The sequence below is a fragment of the Vulpes vulpes genome, chromosome 10 (assembly GCF_048418805.1).
Source record: "Vulpes vulpes isolate BD-2025 chromosome 10, VulVul3, whole genome shotgun sequence".
In the NCBI taxonomy this organism is placed as follows: domain Eukaryota; kingdom Metazoa; phylum Chordata; class Mammalia; order Carnivora; family Canidae; genus Vulpes; species Vulpes vulpes.
In genome coordinates, this window is record NC_132789.1 from 22,888,151 (window position 1) to 22,902,800 (window position 14,650).

The following is a 14,650-nucleotide window of genomic DNA, read 5'->3' on the forward strand; positions in this document are numbered from 1 at the left end:
AAGCCATACAGTGAGGAGACCCTGGGGAGTGTGTTTATCCACAGAGGACCATCAGGTACAGAGATCCTAGGCAGAAACCTCACTGTCTCTGCCCTCCTATGTGGGGCACAGTCTGTTTCAAATCCAACCCCCTGCCTCAGATGATGAGTACAGTGCCACTCTTATAAAACCCCACATCTTCAGATTCCCACACCACTCTAACCCACTGGGCTTTCCCCCATCAACAGCCATACCCCTAGAAAGCCAACTTTGTTCAGAGGATGGTCCTCAGGCCTGCCCATTCTCCGATCCACATGCTAAGTTACTCCCTGGCCTCCTATCATCATTCACTTGAGCTACTTGAACCTAATGCTCTGCATGCTGGTTACCCTCTCACTTCCCTGCTCAATTTTTATTTTAACTTGGCCTTAGCAGATAAGCCTACAGGCCTGGCTCCTGACCATCTTTCTATCTCTCTGCGATGCAGCCCCTCTATGCATCACACTATCCAGCCCCACTAGCACACTCTTTCATCTCCAAGTGATACCTACCGTGCCTTTACACCTGCCAGTCCCTCTGCTGAGTGTATCCTGTCCCCCTTCATTGACCTCGGCTCTAAAGGAGGATCATTATAGTCGTTCTACCTATCTCAAAGGGCTACTGTAAAGATTGACCGAGGTGCTGTACGTGATGATGCCTGGATGGGTTATTCAAAGTACTACATATCTAACGGTGATATTATTGTTAGAGCTGAGACCTCATTCCATTCTAGGCTCCCAAACACTTGCTTCTCTTCTCTTCTAGTCCACACAGGCAAACGGTTTAAACCTCTGAAGTCGGGATCCCTGGGTGGCGCAGCGGTTTGGTGCCTGCCTTTGGCCCAGGGCGCGATCCTGGAGACCCGGGATCGAATCCCACGTCGGGCTCCCGGTGCATGGAGCCTGCTTCTCCCTCTGCCTGTGTCTCTGCCTGATTCTCTCTCTGTATGACTATCATAAATAAATAAAAATTTTTAAAAAAATAAATAAACCTCTTAAGTCTCTAGTTCTTTGAAATTACTTCTTTCGAAGCTTTTCCTCAGTCTTTCAATCCAATTCCTGATCCCACTTTCCCTAAAAGACTAGTCTGTTATCTAGCTTAAAAGCTAAATGCATATACATGAGGGCACCAAATATATAAAGCAACATATTTTCAAGTGAAGATTATTTAGAGCGTTTAGAAGGAATACAATGAAGTAGGTCTGCTTGCATCATAAATATAGACATGGAAGATTTGCTCAAACTAGGGTCCAAAGAGACAGCAAGTAGAGGCAGGAGCCCAGATCCTGCCACTCCAACAGCACTTCAAGGATCCCTAGCTTCCTACAGTTCCAGGATCAGTAGAAAGTGGGGATTTACTTGTGTGTATGCAAATGTCTTCTTTACCCTATTAAGTTATTTACTGGAACAGCAGGGATGATTTCTGTGCACATTGGAAAATTGGCCCCAAAGTGTTAGGCAGGCTTAACACTGTTACTATAATAGATAATAAATTGTAATCTCAGGCAATGAGCAAATGTAATAAATACATTTTTCAAGGGGAAGTCTGAGCATTCATCTACACACAGCAAAGGACAGGTTATTGACAAGGCTTCAACATCCAACTTCAAAGACATTGTTAGTTCTGGTGAATGCCTCTTCCATCCAAGTTCTGGGTTGGTGGAAATGGTCTGCAGAGCTGGACAGGCCTGAGAAGAGGCAGAGGACTGGGCAGCTGGACGAGGTTGACTGACAGTTGAGACCCTGATGAGGGAATAAGTGCTGCCCCAGTGCAATGCAGCACCCAGGCCTAGGAGAATTATCACTGACTAGGTCACAGCCCAGAAGGCAGATCCATCTTCTCAGGTACTTTCCCCAGGTATTAATGGTGAGGGGGAACCTGAGGGGGAACACCGGGCTCAATCATCTCTAGCCCTAAGTCACTCTCTCTGGCTCCTGGGTCTGCCTGCCAAAACACTTTGTTTTCCCAGCAGCACTGAGTTTATTTTACTCTAGCACCAGTCACACTGTACTGGACTCACTGACTTCTGTCCTTCAATAGAATAAATGCTTCCTGAGGTCAGGAAACAGGCCTTCTTGACTTTAATTCCCAGAGCTGACACAAGCACACCTAGTAGGTGCTCTACAAATATTTGTTGAATAAACAAACAAATGTTCAATGACTGGATTGCAGTTGTGACTTCATAGTCAGTTATAACAATAAATCATATTTCATCACAGCAACCACTGAACAACTTAAGAAGTAGGAACCCCAGCTGCTCTCACCCAGGCTGACGAGCACCCGCTGCAAGGCCTGGTAGGATGAAGTCTGCAGGTCAAAGAGGGAGAGTTTGTAGTCTGTGCTCAGCTGCGCCTCATGTCGGATTGTTTCAAACAAGGCCGATGCCCTGTAGAGCTGCAAGTAGGGGACAAAGAGCATTACTCATTCCCCGGAAACCTCTGTCTGGCTTGGCTATTCACTGACTAGAGACAACTTCTATACAAATCTTGGTGCCCCATCTACAAACAATTTTTTAAGAGGTTTGAAAAGATGGAATCTTTATTTCCAGGCAGGTCCTTGCAAACCTGAGAAGGCATCAATCAGATCACATCCAGTAGATTAACAGTTTATGTGTTCAATTAGATAAGGGGATCTAAAAGAAAAAGATTATGGACTTACAGTCTGAAAGTTACAAGAAAAAAAATCAGCTGTTAATCCAATCAAGTGCTGATATTTTATTATAACAATCAAAAAGACTCTCCTCTTGTCATCAAGCAGCCCTCATTTACCTCCCCAGGCCTCACGGAGCCCAAGGTCTGGACTGAGTGCGGGCACAGAGCAGGTGGGCTGGACACGGACTAGGCTGGGGGGAAATGAGATGATGTCAACCACACTTTCAGGAGGAGGACAGCTTTCTGCAGGCAGTTCAGCTGAATCAACCACTGCCCTCCACACCAGTGACCAGGGTCAGATCTTCCTTGGACAAGCTCCCCTGGAGCCACACCTGCTCCCAGGGATACCCAAAGGACCAGATTCTCACATTCTTACAAAGACCTTGTCCTGTTGCTCCAAGCGATTTCTCCACAAGACTTTTGTCTAATATTTATATGCTGGAAATAGTACTGAATTCAAGTTGATGCAAATTTAAAAAGTAGGATTCCAAGACTAAGAGACTTAGACTTAGTATCCCCAACTCCAGCACAAATTCATTCTGTGACTTTGGGCAGGATCTGTAGCCTCAGTTTCTCCTTTTTTACAAAGAGGATGGTTATCATTCTACCTCATGGGGTTATTTAAGGAATAAATGCAGTTAGTGACAGCACTTGAAAATTGCAAATCACTATAGTAATATAAACTTTAATTTTTAAAACAAGGAAATAAAGAATTCTTTAAACTGCCTTATTTTGGATGATGCCATCTCACAACTCCTTCAGCTTGAGAGAGGAACCACAACTCTAGTATCTTTCCAGTCTCCAGAGCCAGTAAAAGAGTGGGCTTCTCTCTAGCTATTTGTACATATGCTGAAACATGAACTGTATGTGTGTGTTTGGGGGAGGGGAGGTTTGTGTGAGAAAGAAGTATCTACTGATATGTCTAGAAACCTATAAAGACATTAAATCCAATAATTATGAATTCTTGAATGACCTCTGTCATATAATGTATGTAATATCATTTTAAGGTTTAATGAGGAATGGTAGCACATAACACAAGAATTCCAAAGAAATTATTGAGAAATCTATCATACAAGTAAGTGAGCAAGAATCTTCACTATGGATCAACGCTTCTGGACTGGAGATCCTGTATGTCAACCCAAGTGTAGAAGTTAGCACCTTCTCTCAAATGTCATCACTACTAGGACAGTAATCCCAATGTCTTCCATGCTTCTGGAAACAAAATCCACTTGAGACAGGGATTCTTCTGCTCACCTGATGTTGAGACTCCTCCAGGTTCCCACTAGCCCAAAGGGAGAGGCCAAGACCATGGCGAATTTTGGCTTCATCTTCTCTTCGGCCCAGTTGCTCAGCTAACCTTAAACCTGAAAACAGAGAACTTCTAAGGAGACACAGAAGACAGATAATTCCACCCTGCTAAGGAGTCCTGGTGGGTAATTCTGCCTCAGGTGTATATAAAAAATATTAATAACAGAAATAAATAAAATGCAGGACAAAAGTAGAATCAGTCAAGGCAGAGTAAGTATTCTCTTCAAATTCTGTGTTAGGAGCGACCTTTCCAGGACACTCCAAGATGCCCCAGCAAGAGCTCAGGTGATGGCTACTAGCAGGAAACAGGTTTGCAGGGCAGGTAGAAACACTGAAATGAATGGAACCTAACCTGGCTGCCCTCCTAGATGTGAAACCCCTAGCTTTATGCACATGAAAACTCCTGGCCTATAAATTTACCTAACCTAATTCTCTGGTGGACAAAAGCTTTTCCTGACAGTTCCAGAGTCAAGTACAGAAGCCAAGCTAATACTCTTTCCCATCTTACATACATAGCATCCAATCAGTGTTTATGGGAGACACATCTGATGTTCTCCCGAAAGCAGAATGCTCACACCGTCTGACCCTGCCTTCTGTTACTGATGTCACTGATGCATTTCATGTCCAATCTGTTTTTCCTTTAAGGCTGAGACTTTGATATGCCTCAGCAGGGTTACAGAACAAGTACTATTATGAGTTGAAAGCCTTAAATGAGACTATCTTCATTCTGATGGCCTTCGGATAGACACCTGCAGCTTGGGTCACTTTCCTACAGCAAGCTTCTGGCTTCCAGGACACCAGCAACCTCCAGGGCTTTGTGAGAGCCAAATCTGAGGGCAACCATTTATTGTACTTTCCACTAAGCAGTTCTCAGCATCACTTTATCCTCATAAAGTACACAGTAGTTAGATTGTACAGAAAAGAGCATGAAGCTCTCACACTACATCTGCACACACAAAGGAAGGACTTCCTTTTTAACATCTAATTTAGAGTGGACAGGAGCCTGCCTCTGAGCATGCTGGGTTCTTGCAATTTGTGACTTCTGAAAAGGAACTGAATCCGTTGAGAGGATAATAAAAGTGATATTCAGGTTCACACTCATAAAATACTATGCATTTCAAAACACACTTAACTCAGAAAATACCATTTCAAGTTTAAATCATGTCACTGGGTAATAAAAATAATATTTGCAAATTATTCATATTTTTAAATACCTCATAGAATAGGAACACAAATGGAAGAAGATGGTTCTTGGGTGACAACCAGGAGAATACTGGTTGTTTTAACCTTCAACATACTAACCATATTCATTCTTCAGTGCAGCTATCCCTGCTAGATTTTGGGTCTATGAGTTGGAAGTCAAAGTCATTGAGATAGCTGCCCTAGAAAGTAAGGTCTGTGTGAGCAGGGACTTTGTCCCCTGTTGGATCCCCAGCATGTAGGATACACTCCAGCCCATAGTCAGTGGTTCAGCAACAAAGAGCTAAAAGTCACTGGCAGACACAGTATCTGTCCTGCTTGTTCCTATCTGCTTCTGCCTCTTAGGAATCTAACCCACCCACCCAGCATTCCTGAAGCCTGGTTTGCCAGGAACTAGTTGCACATAACTCCAGATAGATCACTAAACTGGTACAGACTTTTTCTTCATTTGCAAAAAGAGAAAAAGCTGGATGAGACCAATGGCTTTTACCAGAGCTGTCTATACAAATCACCTGGAGAGCTGATAAAAATATCTCAGACCAGGCCCCATCTGTGAGGTTGTAGTGCACTGAGGAAGGGTGATGCTGACTCATAGCCCACTCTGAAAGCCAAGAGAGAGAGAGAGAGAGAAGGCACCAAGGTGGTTTCTGACTGAACTGTTCCCTCAGTGCAAGAGGCTACAGACCCAACTCAGAGTACTAGGAAAAGGCCTTCCAGGTGTCTGCATCCATAACGGTTCATGAGAAGAAGCATCTAATCGGGCCCATGAGGCACACCAGGCTCTCTAGTGGAGCACCTCCATGGAACAGACACCATGGAGATGCCACAATAAGAATTTAGATCTCTGCAAGACTTAAAATTATAAGAAACAATAAAAATGAAATTGAGAGTTTTCCATAAATATAGAATTATGTTACAATGTCTCAGGCAAAGCAGCTGCTTTATGGAAACAATATTTCAGGAAGTACAAAAGAACACAGCTGAAAGGTTGTCATATGCTAGGTCTGAATTTAATAGTTTTCACAAATTCGACTGAAAATCGCCCCCAGTCTGTTGGAATTTTACCACAGACAAGTTTCAGGAAACCAAAAGCCAACTCTCATATTTAATGCATTGAGGCAGAGCTCCCATGGAGTGAGAGCCAAATAAGGTCTGGGAGGTGGCTCCTAGCCTCTCAGTAACCTCTCAGCCTGCAGGCCAGAGCAATCCCTGGTCTGTACAAAGGATGACAGCAAACCATCAGCTCCTGGCCCATTCTCCACTTTGCTTCCTGCTTCCCTCCCTCCTGACTTCCCAGCTGGGGCTCAGGAGTAATGGAGGATATATTACTGTTCCAGCCCTGTTCTGTGCTTAGAAACAACTCTACACAGGGTCTTGTGTAGTTCCTGGGGTAGGAAAACTCAGGCTGGGCCCCACTTCACCAAGAAACGACCAGATGGACAGGACCAAGCTGCTGTACTCAGAGCCTCAGGTCATTTGGCTACAAACGGGAATAAAGATACACCTCTGAAGGTTACCGTGAGAATTAAATCTGATTAAATAAACTATATATGCAAAGACCCCTGGAAACTAGAAATGGGGGTTTTTGTTTGGAAATCAGTGACTATTTCCTTTTACTAGTGAGCCAAGAACATCATATCTGCTGTTCTTCCCTCCCAGGATGGGAGGATGCAATGTGCGCCTGTGAGGGGAAGCGCTTCCCAGAGTAGAAATGTAAAGGGTTGGAGGATCAGCACGCTGCTGTGAGACTTGTGCTTCCTGAGGAAGGAAGCATCTAAGGGCTGGTTAAGGTAGCTGCATAGGACCTGACAGCATAGGACACCCGCGGGGTGGAGGGGAAGGGAGGGAAGGGAAAGAGGATGAAGGAGAGGCAGCAGTAGTCACATTAGGGTCTGCCTGGAACAAGACCGCCATAGCCCCAGCTCAAGCACTGGGGGCGGTTTGCACTGGGAAGGAAGCCTGGTCGACAACTTAAGCCACCTTCAAACTGGATTAAATCTCAGCTGCAACATCAAAATGGACTTCTTTACAGTTTTGTTAAGAGTTTAGACATTTTCAGGAAGGACAATGGGGCTTGGAAAAGATGGGTGTTTTGCTCTGATTCGGGTCCTGAAATTTTATGCGACTAAATCTTGCTTGATCCCTCTCATGTGAGAATGTATTCGGTCTGAAGGGCGAGGGCTCTGAAGAGCATGGAGGTTATCAGCAGCCTGGGCAGCTGGCGGCCAGCGTTCCACAACCTGGGTAGCACATTCTGGAGGAGGGAATGCCCTTGCACTGTTAAGAACACCCAATGGGGGATCCCTGGGTGGCTCAACAGTTTGGCGCCTGCCTTTGACCCGGGGCGTGATCCTGGGGACCCGGGATTGAGTCCCACATTAGGCTCCCTGTGTGGAGCCTGCTTCTCCCTCTGTGTCTCTGCCTTTCTCTCTGTCTTTCATGAATAAATAAATAAAATCTTTAACAACAACAACAACAACAAAAAGAACACCCAATGGGGGACCATGGTTTTGGAGTTGAACTAATGATGTGGCCTCTGAGCTCCTCACTCCAAGCAGAGGTGGCCGCTCAAATTGTGTGTACTTCCTTCTGAGTAGACTCTGAACTCGATCTCAGAGTATATGGAGAGACCACCCCAGACCTTTTCACTTACCTTCCTGTAAATACATGACCGCCTGGGAATAGTTCTGCAAGGCATGATGGGTCCTTCCGAGGCTACTATACGACACTGTCTTGGCCACCAAGTCATTCATCTGTGCAGCGATGCTCAAGTGCTGTTCCTGATAGACTACAGCCCTCTCAAAGGTGCCCAGGGATTCATATGTCAGGCCCAAGTTCCCGTAGGCTCGCCCCTGGCATGAGGGGTTGTTGGTTTCCTCTGCTATCTGCAGATCAAGCTGGTGGTACTGCAGGGCTGTATCATATTCCCCCATCTGCTGGTAAACACCACCTAGGCCACAGGCCGCATCACTTTCCAGGGCTCGGTCTTTCATCTCTCTAGCAATGTTCAGCTGGCGTTCAAGGCAGGAAATGGCTTGTTCGTAATTCCCTAATTGGCTGTGTAGACTTCCTAGCTCTCCATAGGCCTGGGCTTTATTAAAGGCCTCCCCGAGCTCATGGGCGACCACAAGCCTCTTTTCAAAGCACACAAGGGCTTGCTGCAAGCTCCCCATTGCCCTGTGGGGATGTAGACAGAAAAGCAATGATATTATTTTGTGCAGGTGCAGACATGCTAAAGCCCCTGAGAAAATGAAAAGCATTTGTCACTGTCACTTACTATAGAAGCTCTTAACTCCTCTTCTAGCTAAAATCTATCATGTGCCCTTAGAGTGAGATGCAGGGGAATTTCATAATCTGGAAAGCAATTCAAAAGTCATCCCTTAGTGACCTTCCCAAGAGCTTGAGATTCAATGGGATATACACCCCAGAGGAAACATAAAATATATTAATAGGCACAATGATAGCAAGTGAACTGTTTGGTACTTTGGGCCTCCCAATTTCCACTACCGCTTATACTATGTTTTTGAAATCACTTTACAATGGCTATAAATCTTTCACCCTGAGCTTCTCAGAGCACTCTGTGGGTGATGATTTAGTTTGACCCTTGCCCTTCCTCCACTCCAGGAGCCCTAATCCCCTGCTGATCTGGAAGGGCTGTAAATTCTGCAGACACAGACACCTTCTTGGGTTCCCCATATACAGAAGGAAAGCATCACCTTGGCCAACAGTGTGTCTTTTTGTGCTGCTAAGAGATGACATGATAAGACTGGTAAGAGCATGGATTTGGATGGCAGACCAAGTCAGTTGGGTGGAGCATATGAGTCTCTTTCCCTGAGCCTCCATTTCTGGATGATAGTAAATCCTACATTCCGTAGCAGATCATAATTAGTGTAGAGTAATAAAGAATTGCCATAAATGTTAAGCAAGATATCTCTGCAAGGTGCCTAGCTTGATGATGATAGTATATATTAATTCACTCCTGCCATCTTCAGGTGGCTTTCCCTAAAAGCAACAAAATGGGAGTCCATATAATTGGTGGGCATAGGTGTTGCATTAATAAACACATTCATATAATGTGAGAGATATTCAGAAGACATCAGATGAACTGATGTATTTACCTTTCCCATTCCCATTATCCCTTTTATCCTGATCATTATGTTGCAGTCAAAAAACCATTGCATTTGGGGTCAGACAGCCCTGGGTTTGATTCTCAGCTGTCCTTAATCTTTTAATCTGTGTAATCTTGGACACTGACCTAACTCCTCTGGGCCTTAGTTTCTGCCTTCATAACATAAGGATAATTAATATCCCCACTAAATTCACAAAATCATTGGTGGAGCCAAATAAAATATGTATGAAAATGCTTTGTAGTTAACAACCTGCTGTGCAGATGTTGTCATCACTGCCACAAATGCTCTTTATGTATGTTATCAACCACATTTGTCCTCTGTCATTTTTACCTGTGTCCATTTCCTAGGCCCCGGTAAGCCTTGGCTTGGTCTTGCATGCGATTCAGACTCTGGGCAACAGATAAATACTGTTCATAATACTTGATAGCTTCCTCGTAGTCACCCAGAGCCTCGTAGCAATCCCCCAGATTGCCATAGGCCCGGCCCCTGTCGAGCACAGACTCATTTCCACTTAGCTGCTGTAGCATGGCCAACTGCTGCTCAAAGTAGCCAATGGCTTCTTCCATCACATTCATGTTCATCTTTGTGATTCCCATGTTGCCATAGACCTGGGCTTCCAGGCTAGGGTCCTTCAACTTTTGCCCCAGATCCAGCTGTTCTTCATAACACTTGAATGCCATTGTATATTTCCCAAGGGCCATGTAGACAGCAGCCAGATGCCCATGAGCTCTGCACTCCCCCGGCAAGTCACTCAGCTCCTGATATACCTCCAATTCCTGTGTGTGATAACCCAAGGCCTTGTCATATTTCTGGATCATCCGGTATGCTGTGCCCAGGGCTGCATATGCACTGGCTTCCAGTCTTCTGTCCTTTACATGGTGAGCTAAGCCCAGCTGCTGCTCATAGAATTTTATTGCACCATTTATATCTTTTTTACAGATGAATATATCACCCAGGTTCCCCAGGGCTCGAAATTTAGCCTGGGAATTATTCAGGGACTGGGCTAAGGACAATAGGTACTTTTGACACTCTTCAGCTTTGCTGAAATTCAACAGAGCCTTGAATGCTAGGCCCAAGTTGCAGTAAGCTTTCGCCTGGCTCAATTTGTCATGAAGGTCTTTGGCCAGTGCCAGATCCTGCTCATAGTATTTTACCGCCTCTTGGTAATTTCCAAGGCAGTAATGGGCATAGCCAAGATTGTGGCAGACCTTCCCTTCTCCTTCCATGTCTTGGAGGTCAGGAGCAAGCCGGAGGTACTGTTCATAATATGGAGCAGCCTGGACATACTCCCCCCGAGAGCAGTGGAAGTTGCCCAGGTTGCTGAGGGCCCGGGCCTCACTCTGGATGTCACGAAGCTCCCGAGCAATGTTCAGGTGGTTCTGATAATGTTGCAGGGCCCGGTCATGGGCACCCAGGGCCTGGTAAGCCACAGCCAGATTGCCATGTGTGGATGCCTGTGAGGCACGGTCATTCACTTCCATGGAGATCTGCAGCTCTTGCCGGTGGTACTTGACAGCCTGGTCGAACATGCCCAGAGCGTTGTAAGCATTGCCCATGTTCCCATAAGCACGGCCCTGGGCAGCATAGTCACTCAGCTCCTGGGCGATACACAGGTGGGTCTTGTGGAGTTTCAGAGCAGTATCATAATCGCCTTTCATCTGGTGTATGATTCCTGAGAAAGAGAATAAAGGAACGAAAAAGATTAGAATAACTGATCAGCATTTTGGGGAAAAATGTAATTTGCAACTCAATTTATACTCAAATACAATCTAGATGAATTAGAGAATTTAAAATAACAGAAAGTAGAATTAAATATTTATCAGCTCTCCAGAGGGATGATAGCTTTCTAAGCTTTGCAGAACAGAAGAAAAAAAAAAAAACCATACACAGATTTGATTACAAAATTAAGAAGTTTTATACTCAAATATATATCTAAAATTAAAAGGCAAACCCAATACTGGAAAATATGTGACATCTATATGACAAAATCTAATAGCTGTTGTATATAAAGATTTCAAAGATTTCACTGGGGCGGGGGCACCTGGGTGGCTCAGTGGTTGAGCATCTGCCTTCAGCTCAGGTCATGATCCCAGGGTCCTGAGATCCAGTCCTGCATCGGGCTCCCCACAGGGAGCCTGCTTCTCCCTCTGCCTATATCTCTGCCTCTCTCTGTGTGTCTCTCATGAATACATAAATAAAATCTTTAAAAAAATTTCACTTGGTCTGATTTTTAAAAAAATTAAAATCAAACCCCCAATTTACTGAAATAGGCAAAGAACAGTAAGCAGAAGCAGACAATTCACAGCCGAGAAATACAAAGAGTAATAACCACAGGGGAAAATGCTAATTTCTTTCAAGAAATGCAAAATAAAGCAACCCTGAAGTACCATTTTATTTCAACTAAACTAGCAAACAGAAATTTAAACAGTACCCTATACTGATGAGGTTGCCCTGAAATCGGTAAACACATGAACTGCTGGACATAAACGGGAACTGCCTGCAGAGAAGCGGAATGGCAAGAACCACAAACACAGTCCTGCTCAGACCTGGCAATCCTACTCCTGGGAATATATTCTAAGGAAATCATCTGACAAATGCAAAAGCTATTCGCATGCCAATCTTCACTGCAGAATTACAGATTAGTGGGAAATCAGAAACATCTTAAATGGCAAACACTGGGGGACTGTATCAGTCCATTTTGGTATATCAGCTCAATAGAGGATTATGCAGTCATTAAAAGATAATTATGAAGTCTATGTAGAAAAATGGGGGGGTGGGGGAGGTTCTTACAATAATACGTGGAAAAAGCAGAAAAAACGCTGCATGCTCCCTGTGACAACAACTAGGAAAAGAAATGTGTGCACATGGACAAGACCTCAGGGGGGATTATGCAAAAATAGAAACTGTCACCTTGTGAGGCGATAGGATTTGATTGTGATTTTTTTTCTTCCAAAATTTCTTGTAATTCTGCTCTACAGCTTTCACAGTCAATAATAATAGCACTTTAGGGGCACCTGGGTGGCTCAGTTGATTAGGTGTCTGCCTTTGGCTTGGGTCATTATCCCGGGGTCCTGGGATCAAGCCCCTCATCAGGCTCCTTGCTCAGTGGGAAGACTGCTTTTCCTGCTCCCCTTGTTTGGGTGCTCTCTCTTTCTAATAGATAAATAAAATCTTTTAAAAAATAATAGCACTTTAAACAACCCTCATAAACTATGCTCTAGCTGCTAAGCTATTGTTTTTACAAGCAGTTCAAAATGAGATCTATCATTGATATAAAAAATAGAAAGTGGTTCCAGGGCAGCCCGGGTGGCTCGGCGGTTTAGCGCCGCCATCAGCCCAGGGCGTGATCCTGGAGACCTGGGATCGAGTCCCGCATCGGGCTCCCTGCTTTGGGCCTGCTTATCCGTCTGCCTGTCTCTGCCTCTCTCTCTCTCTCTCGAATAAATAAAACAAAATCTTTAAAAAAAATAAAAGAAAGTGGTTCCAAAGTAAGGATAGCATCAAAGTAACTTGGGAGGCACCTTTAAGGAGAGCCTGGTTCATCCTGGGCAAGGGCGTGGGGCGGGGGCGGGGGAGATGGAAAAGATGGACAGAATTTAGTATGCAAACAGGTTCCTCCTTGCGCTTGGATTTGAACATACTTTTCCATGAACCAATGCGTGAGCTTTGTAGTGGCAACCAGAACCTGCAGAAGTACAAAAATGCAAAAACACCAAGCTGGGTTCTTGTAACAAGTCTGAACTAAAAATAAACATGCTGAGAAAGAAAGCTGTCAAAATCCAGGCCCCACAATTCACTTATCTGTGACACCTTCCCTCCCATGTTGCCCCAGGATTTACTGTGTGCTAAGCCTCATGGTGGGCAGCAGTAACAGAGAAACAAAATACAAGTCTGCCCTCAGAGAGTGTGCAGGGTCATAAGGGAGAGACTGTCAAGAAACGAATAATGTCAGCCCACATGATAAACGCTCAAGCGAGGGGGGCAGAATGGGAGCATGTATGTCACAGCTGCTCTTCTGTCCCCATGTCCTCCCCTGCCTGGGATGGGGTTAGCCCTGTCACAGGAGTTGCATTTACCTCTGGGCCCAGCCAGCTTTTTGATGTTAACTCAACTCAGGGTACTGGATAAATCATTTAGACTCTCTGAGTTTTTCATAGTTCATCTATAAAGTCAGGAAAAGAATAATCCCAATGCCAATCTTAGAGGGCAGGAGTGAGGATCAAACGAAATCAGGTATGTGCAAGTGCACTGTAAATTGTAGACAAATTCAAATGTTAGTCACTGCAATTACTATATGTTTGTAAAACAGGGAATTCTCAAGGTGATAGAGATTAAACAAACTCTCATAACTATTCTGGATATTTTCTTATAGGAGTAAGGTATCTCATAATTTAAAAATAACTAATAAATCATGGTCCTCTATGCAATAGAATAACATAGTGTCATTAAAAATGGTGAAGTAGGAAAGAAAAGAAAAACCATTTGAGTTTGCCCAAGAACGGATGATTTAATTAAAAAACCCAGTGAAGTGGAAGATTATATATTGACATGGAAAAAAATTAAAATATATTAGGGAATATATGGTCACAAAACAGTACATTGTAATAAAAAACAATGGGTGTATATATACGTATGTTTACATTTATATGTCTATATACAGCAACGAATTTCATTAACAGTAGTAATCTTTGGGTGGTGGAACTATAGTTTTTTTCATTTTGCTTTTCTGTATTTTAAGTAGGGTTTTTTTCTAAAATGAATGCATTTGGTTTAAAAATTACTGAAAGTATTTTTAAAACGCTGATCCAACAAGCAAAATAATATTCCTAGGGACTTAAAAAAAAAATATTCCTAGGGATTGGGTCCAGTCACTTCCCTGGGTTGGAGATGTCACCAGTATCCTTACTGGAAGGATCGGGTTTTTCAGAACCTGTCTCAGGGTTAGAAATTACGCTATCCAAGAGGCAATATCTTAGCATCACCTAGAACCCCATTAATGGTGAAAAATTATTAGTGACAAACATTTCAGTTCTAAAGACCTGAATTTGGCCTGTATCCCTAAACTCCTTTTATGTAAAGACAAAATTTTTAGACTTCAAATTTCCAGGAATCCCTCAAGGAAATGAATCACTTGCTCCCTCTGTCCTCACTTTCTGTGTTTCTAAAATGAAAGGGAAAATATCTTCCCAGACAAGGGTCCGCAGTTAGGAACAGAGCCAGAGCTTGAGGGGGCGGTAGGAGCAGCAGGAGAGCTCAAATCTCCCTCTGAGCACATTCTCCCACAGCAATACCTTCGCATTGATTTTTTTTCCCCTCACAGCTTTTAGATTTCTTTGCAATGTT

At 44.0% G+C, this 14,650-nt stretch overlaps 1 protein-coding gene across 3 annotated transcripts in view; it reads right to left on the reverse strand.

Annotated features, from left to right (window-relative positions):
* TTC28 (tetratricopeptide repeat domain 28) overlaps nucleotides 1-14,650 on the reverse strand; it is a 616,681-nt gene that overhangs the window by 105,909 nt on the left and 496,122 nt on the right. For all 3 annotated transcript variants that reach the window (XM_072723128.1, XM_072723127.1, XM_072723129.1), the window contains 4 exons: nucleotides 9,638-10,979; nucleotides 7,831-8,354; nucleotides 3,924-4,033; nucleotides 2,283-2,412 (listed from right to left, as the gene is read on the reverse strand). In XM_072723128.1, the coding sequence (XP_072579229.1) occupies nucleotides 2,283-2,412; nucleotides 3,924-4,033; nucleotides 7,831-8,354; nucleotides 9,638-10,979 (2,106 nt within the window). The remainder of the gene's footprint in view (nucleotides 1-2,282; nucleotides 2,413-3,923; nucleotides 4,034-7,830; nucleotides 8,355-9,637; nucleotides 10,980-14,650) is intronic.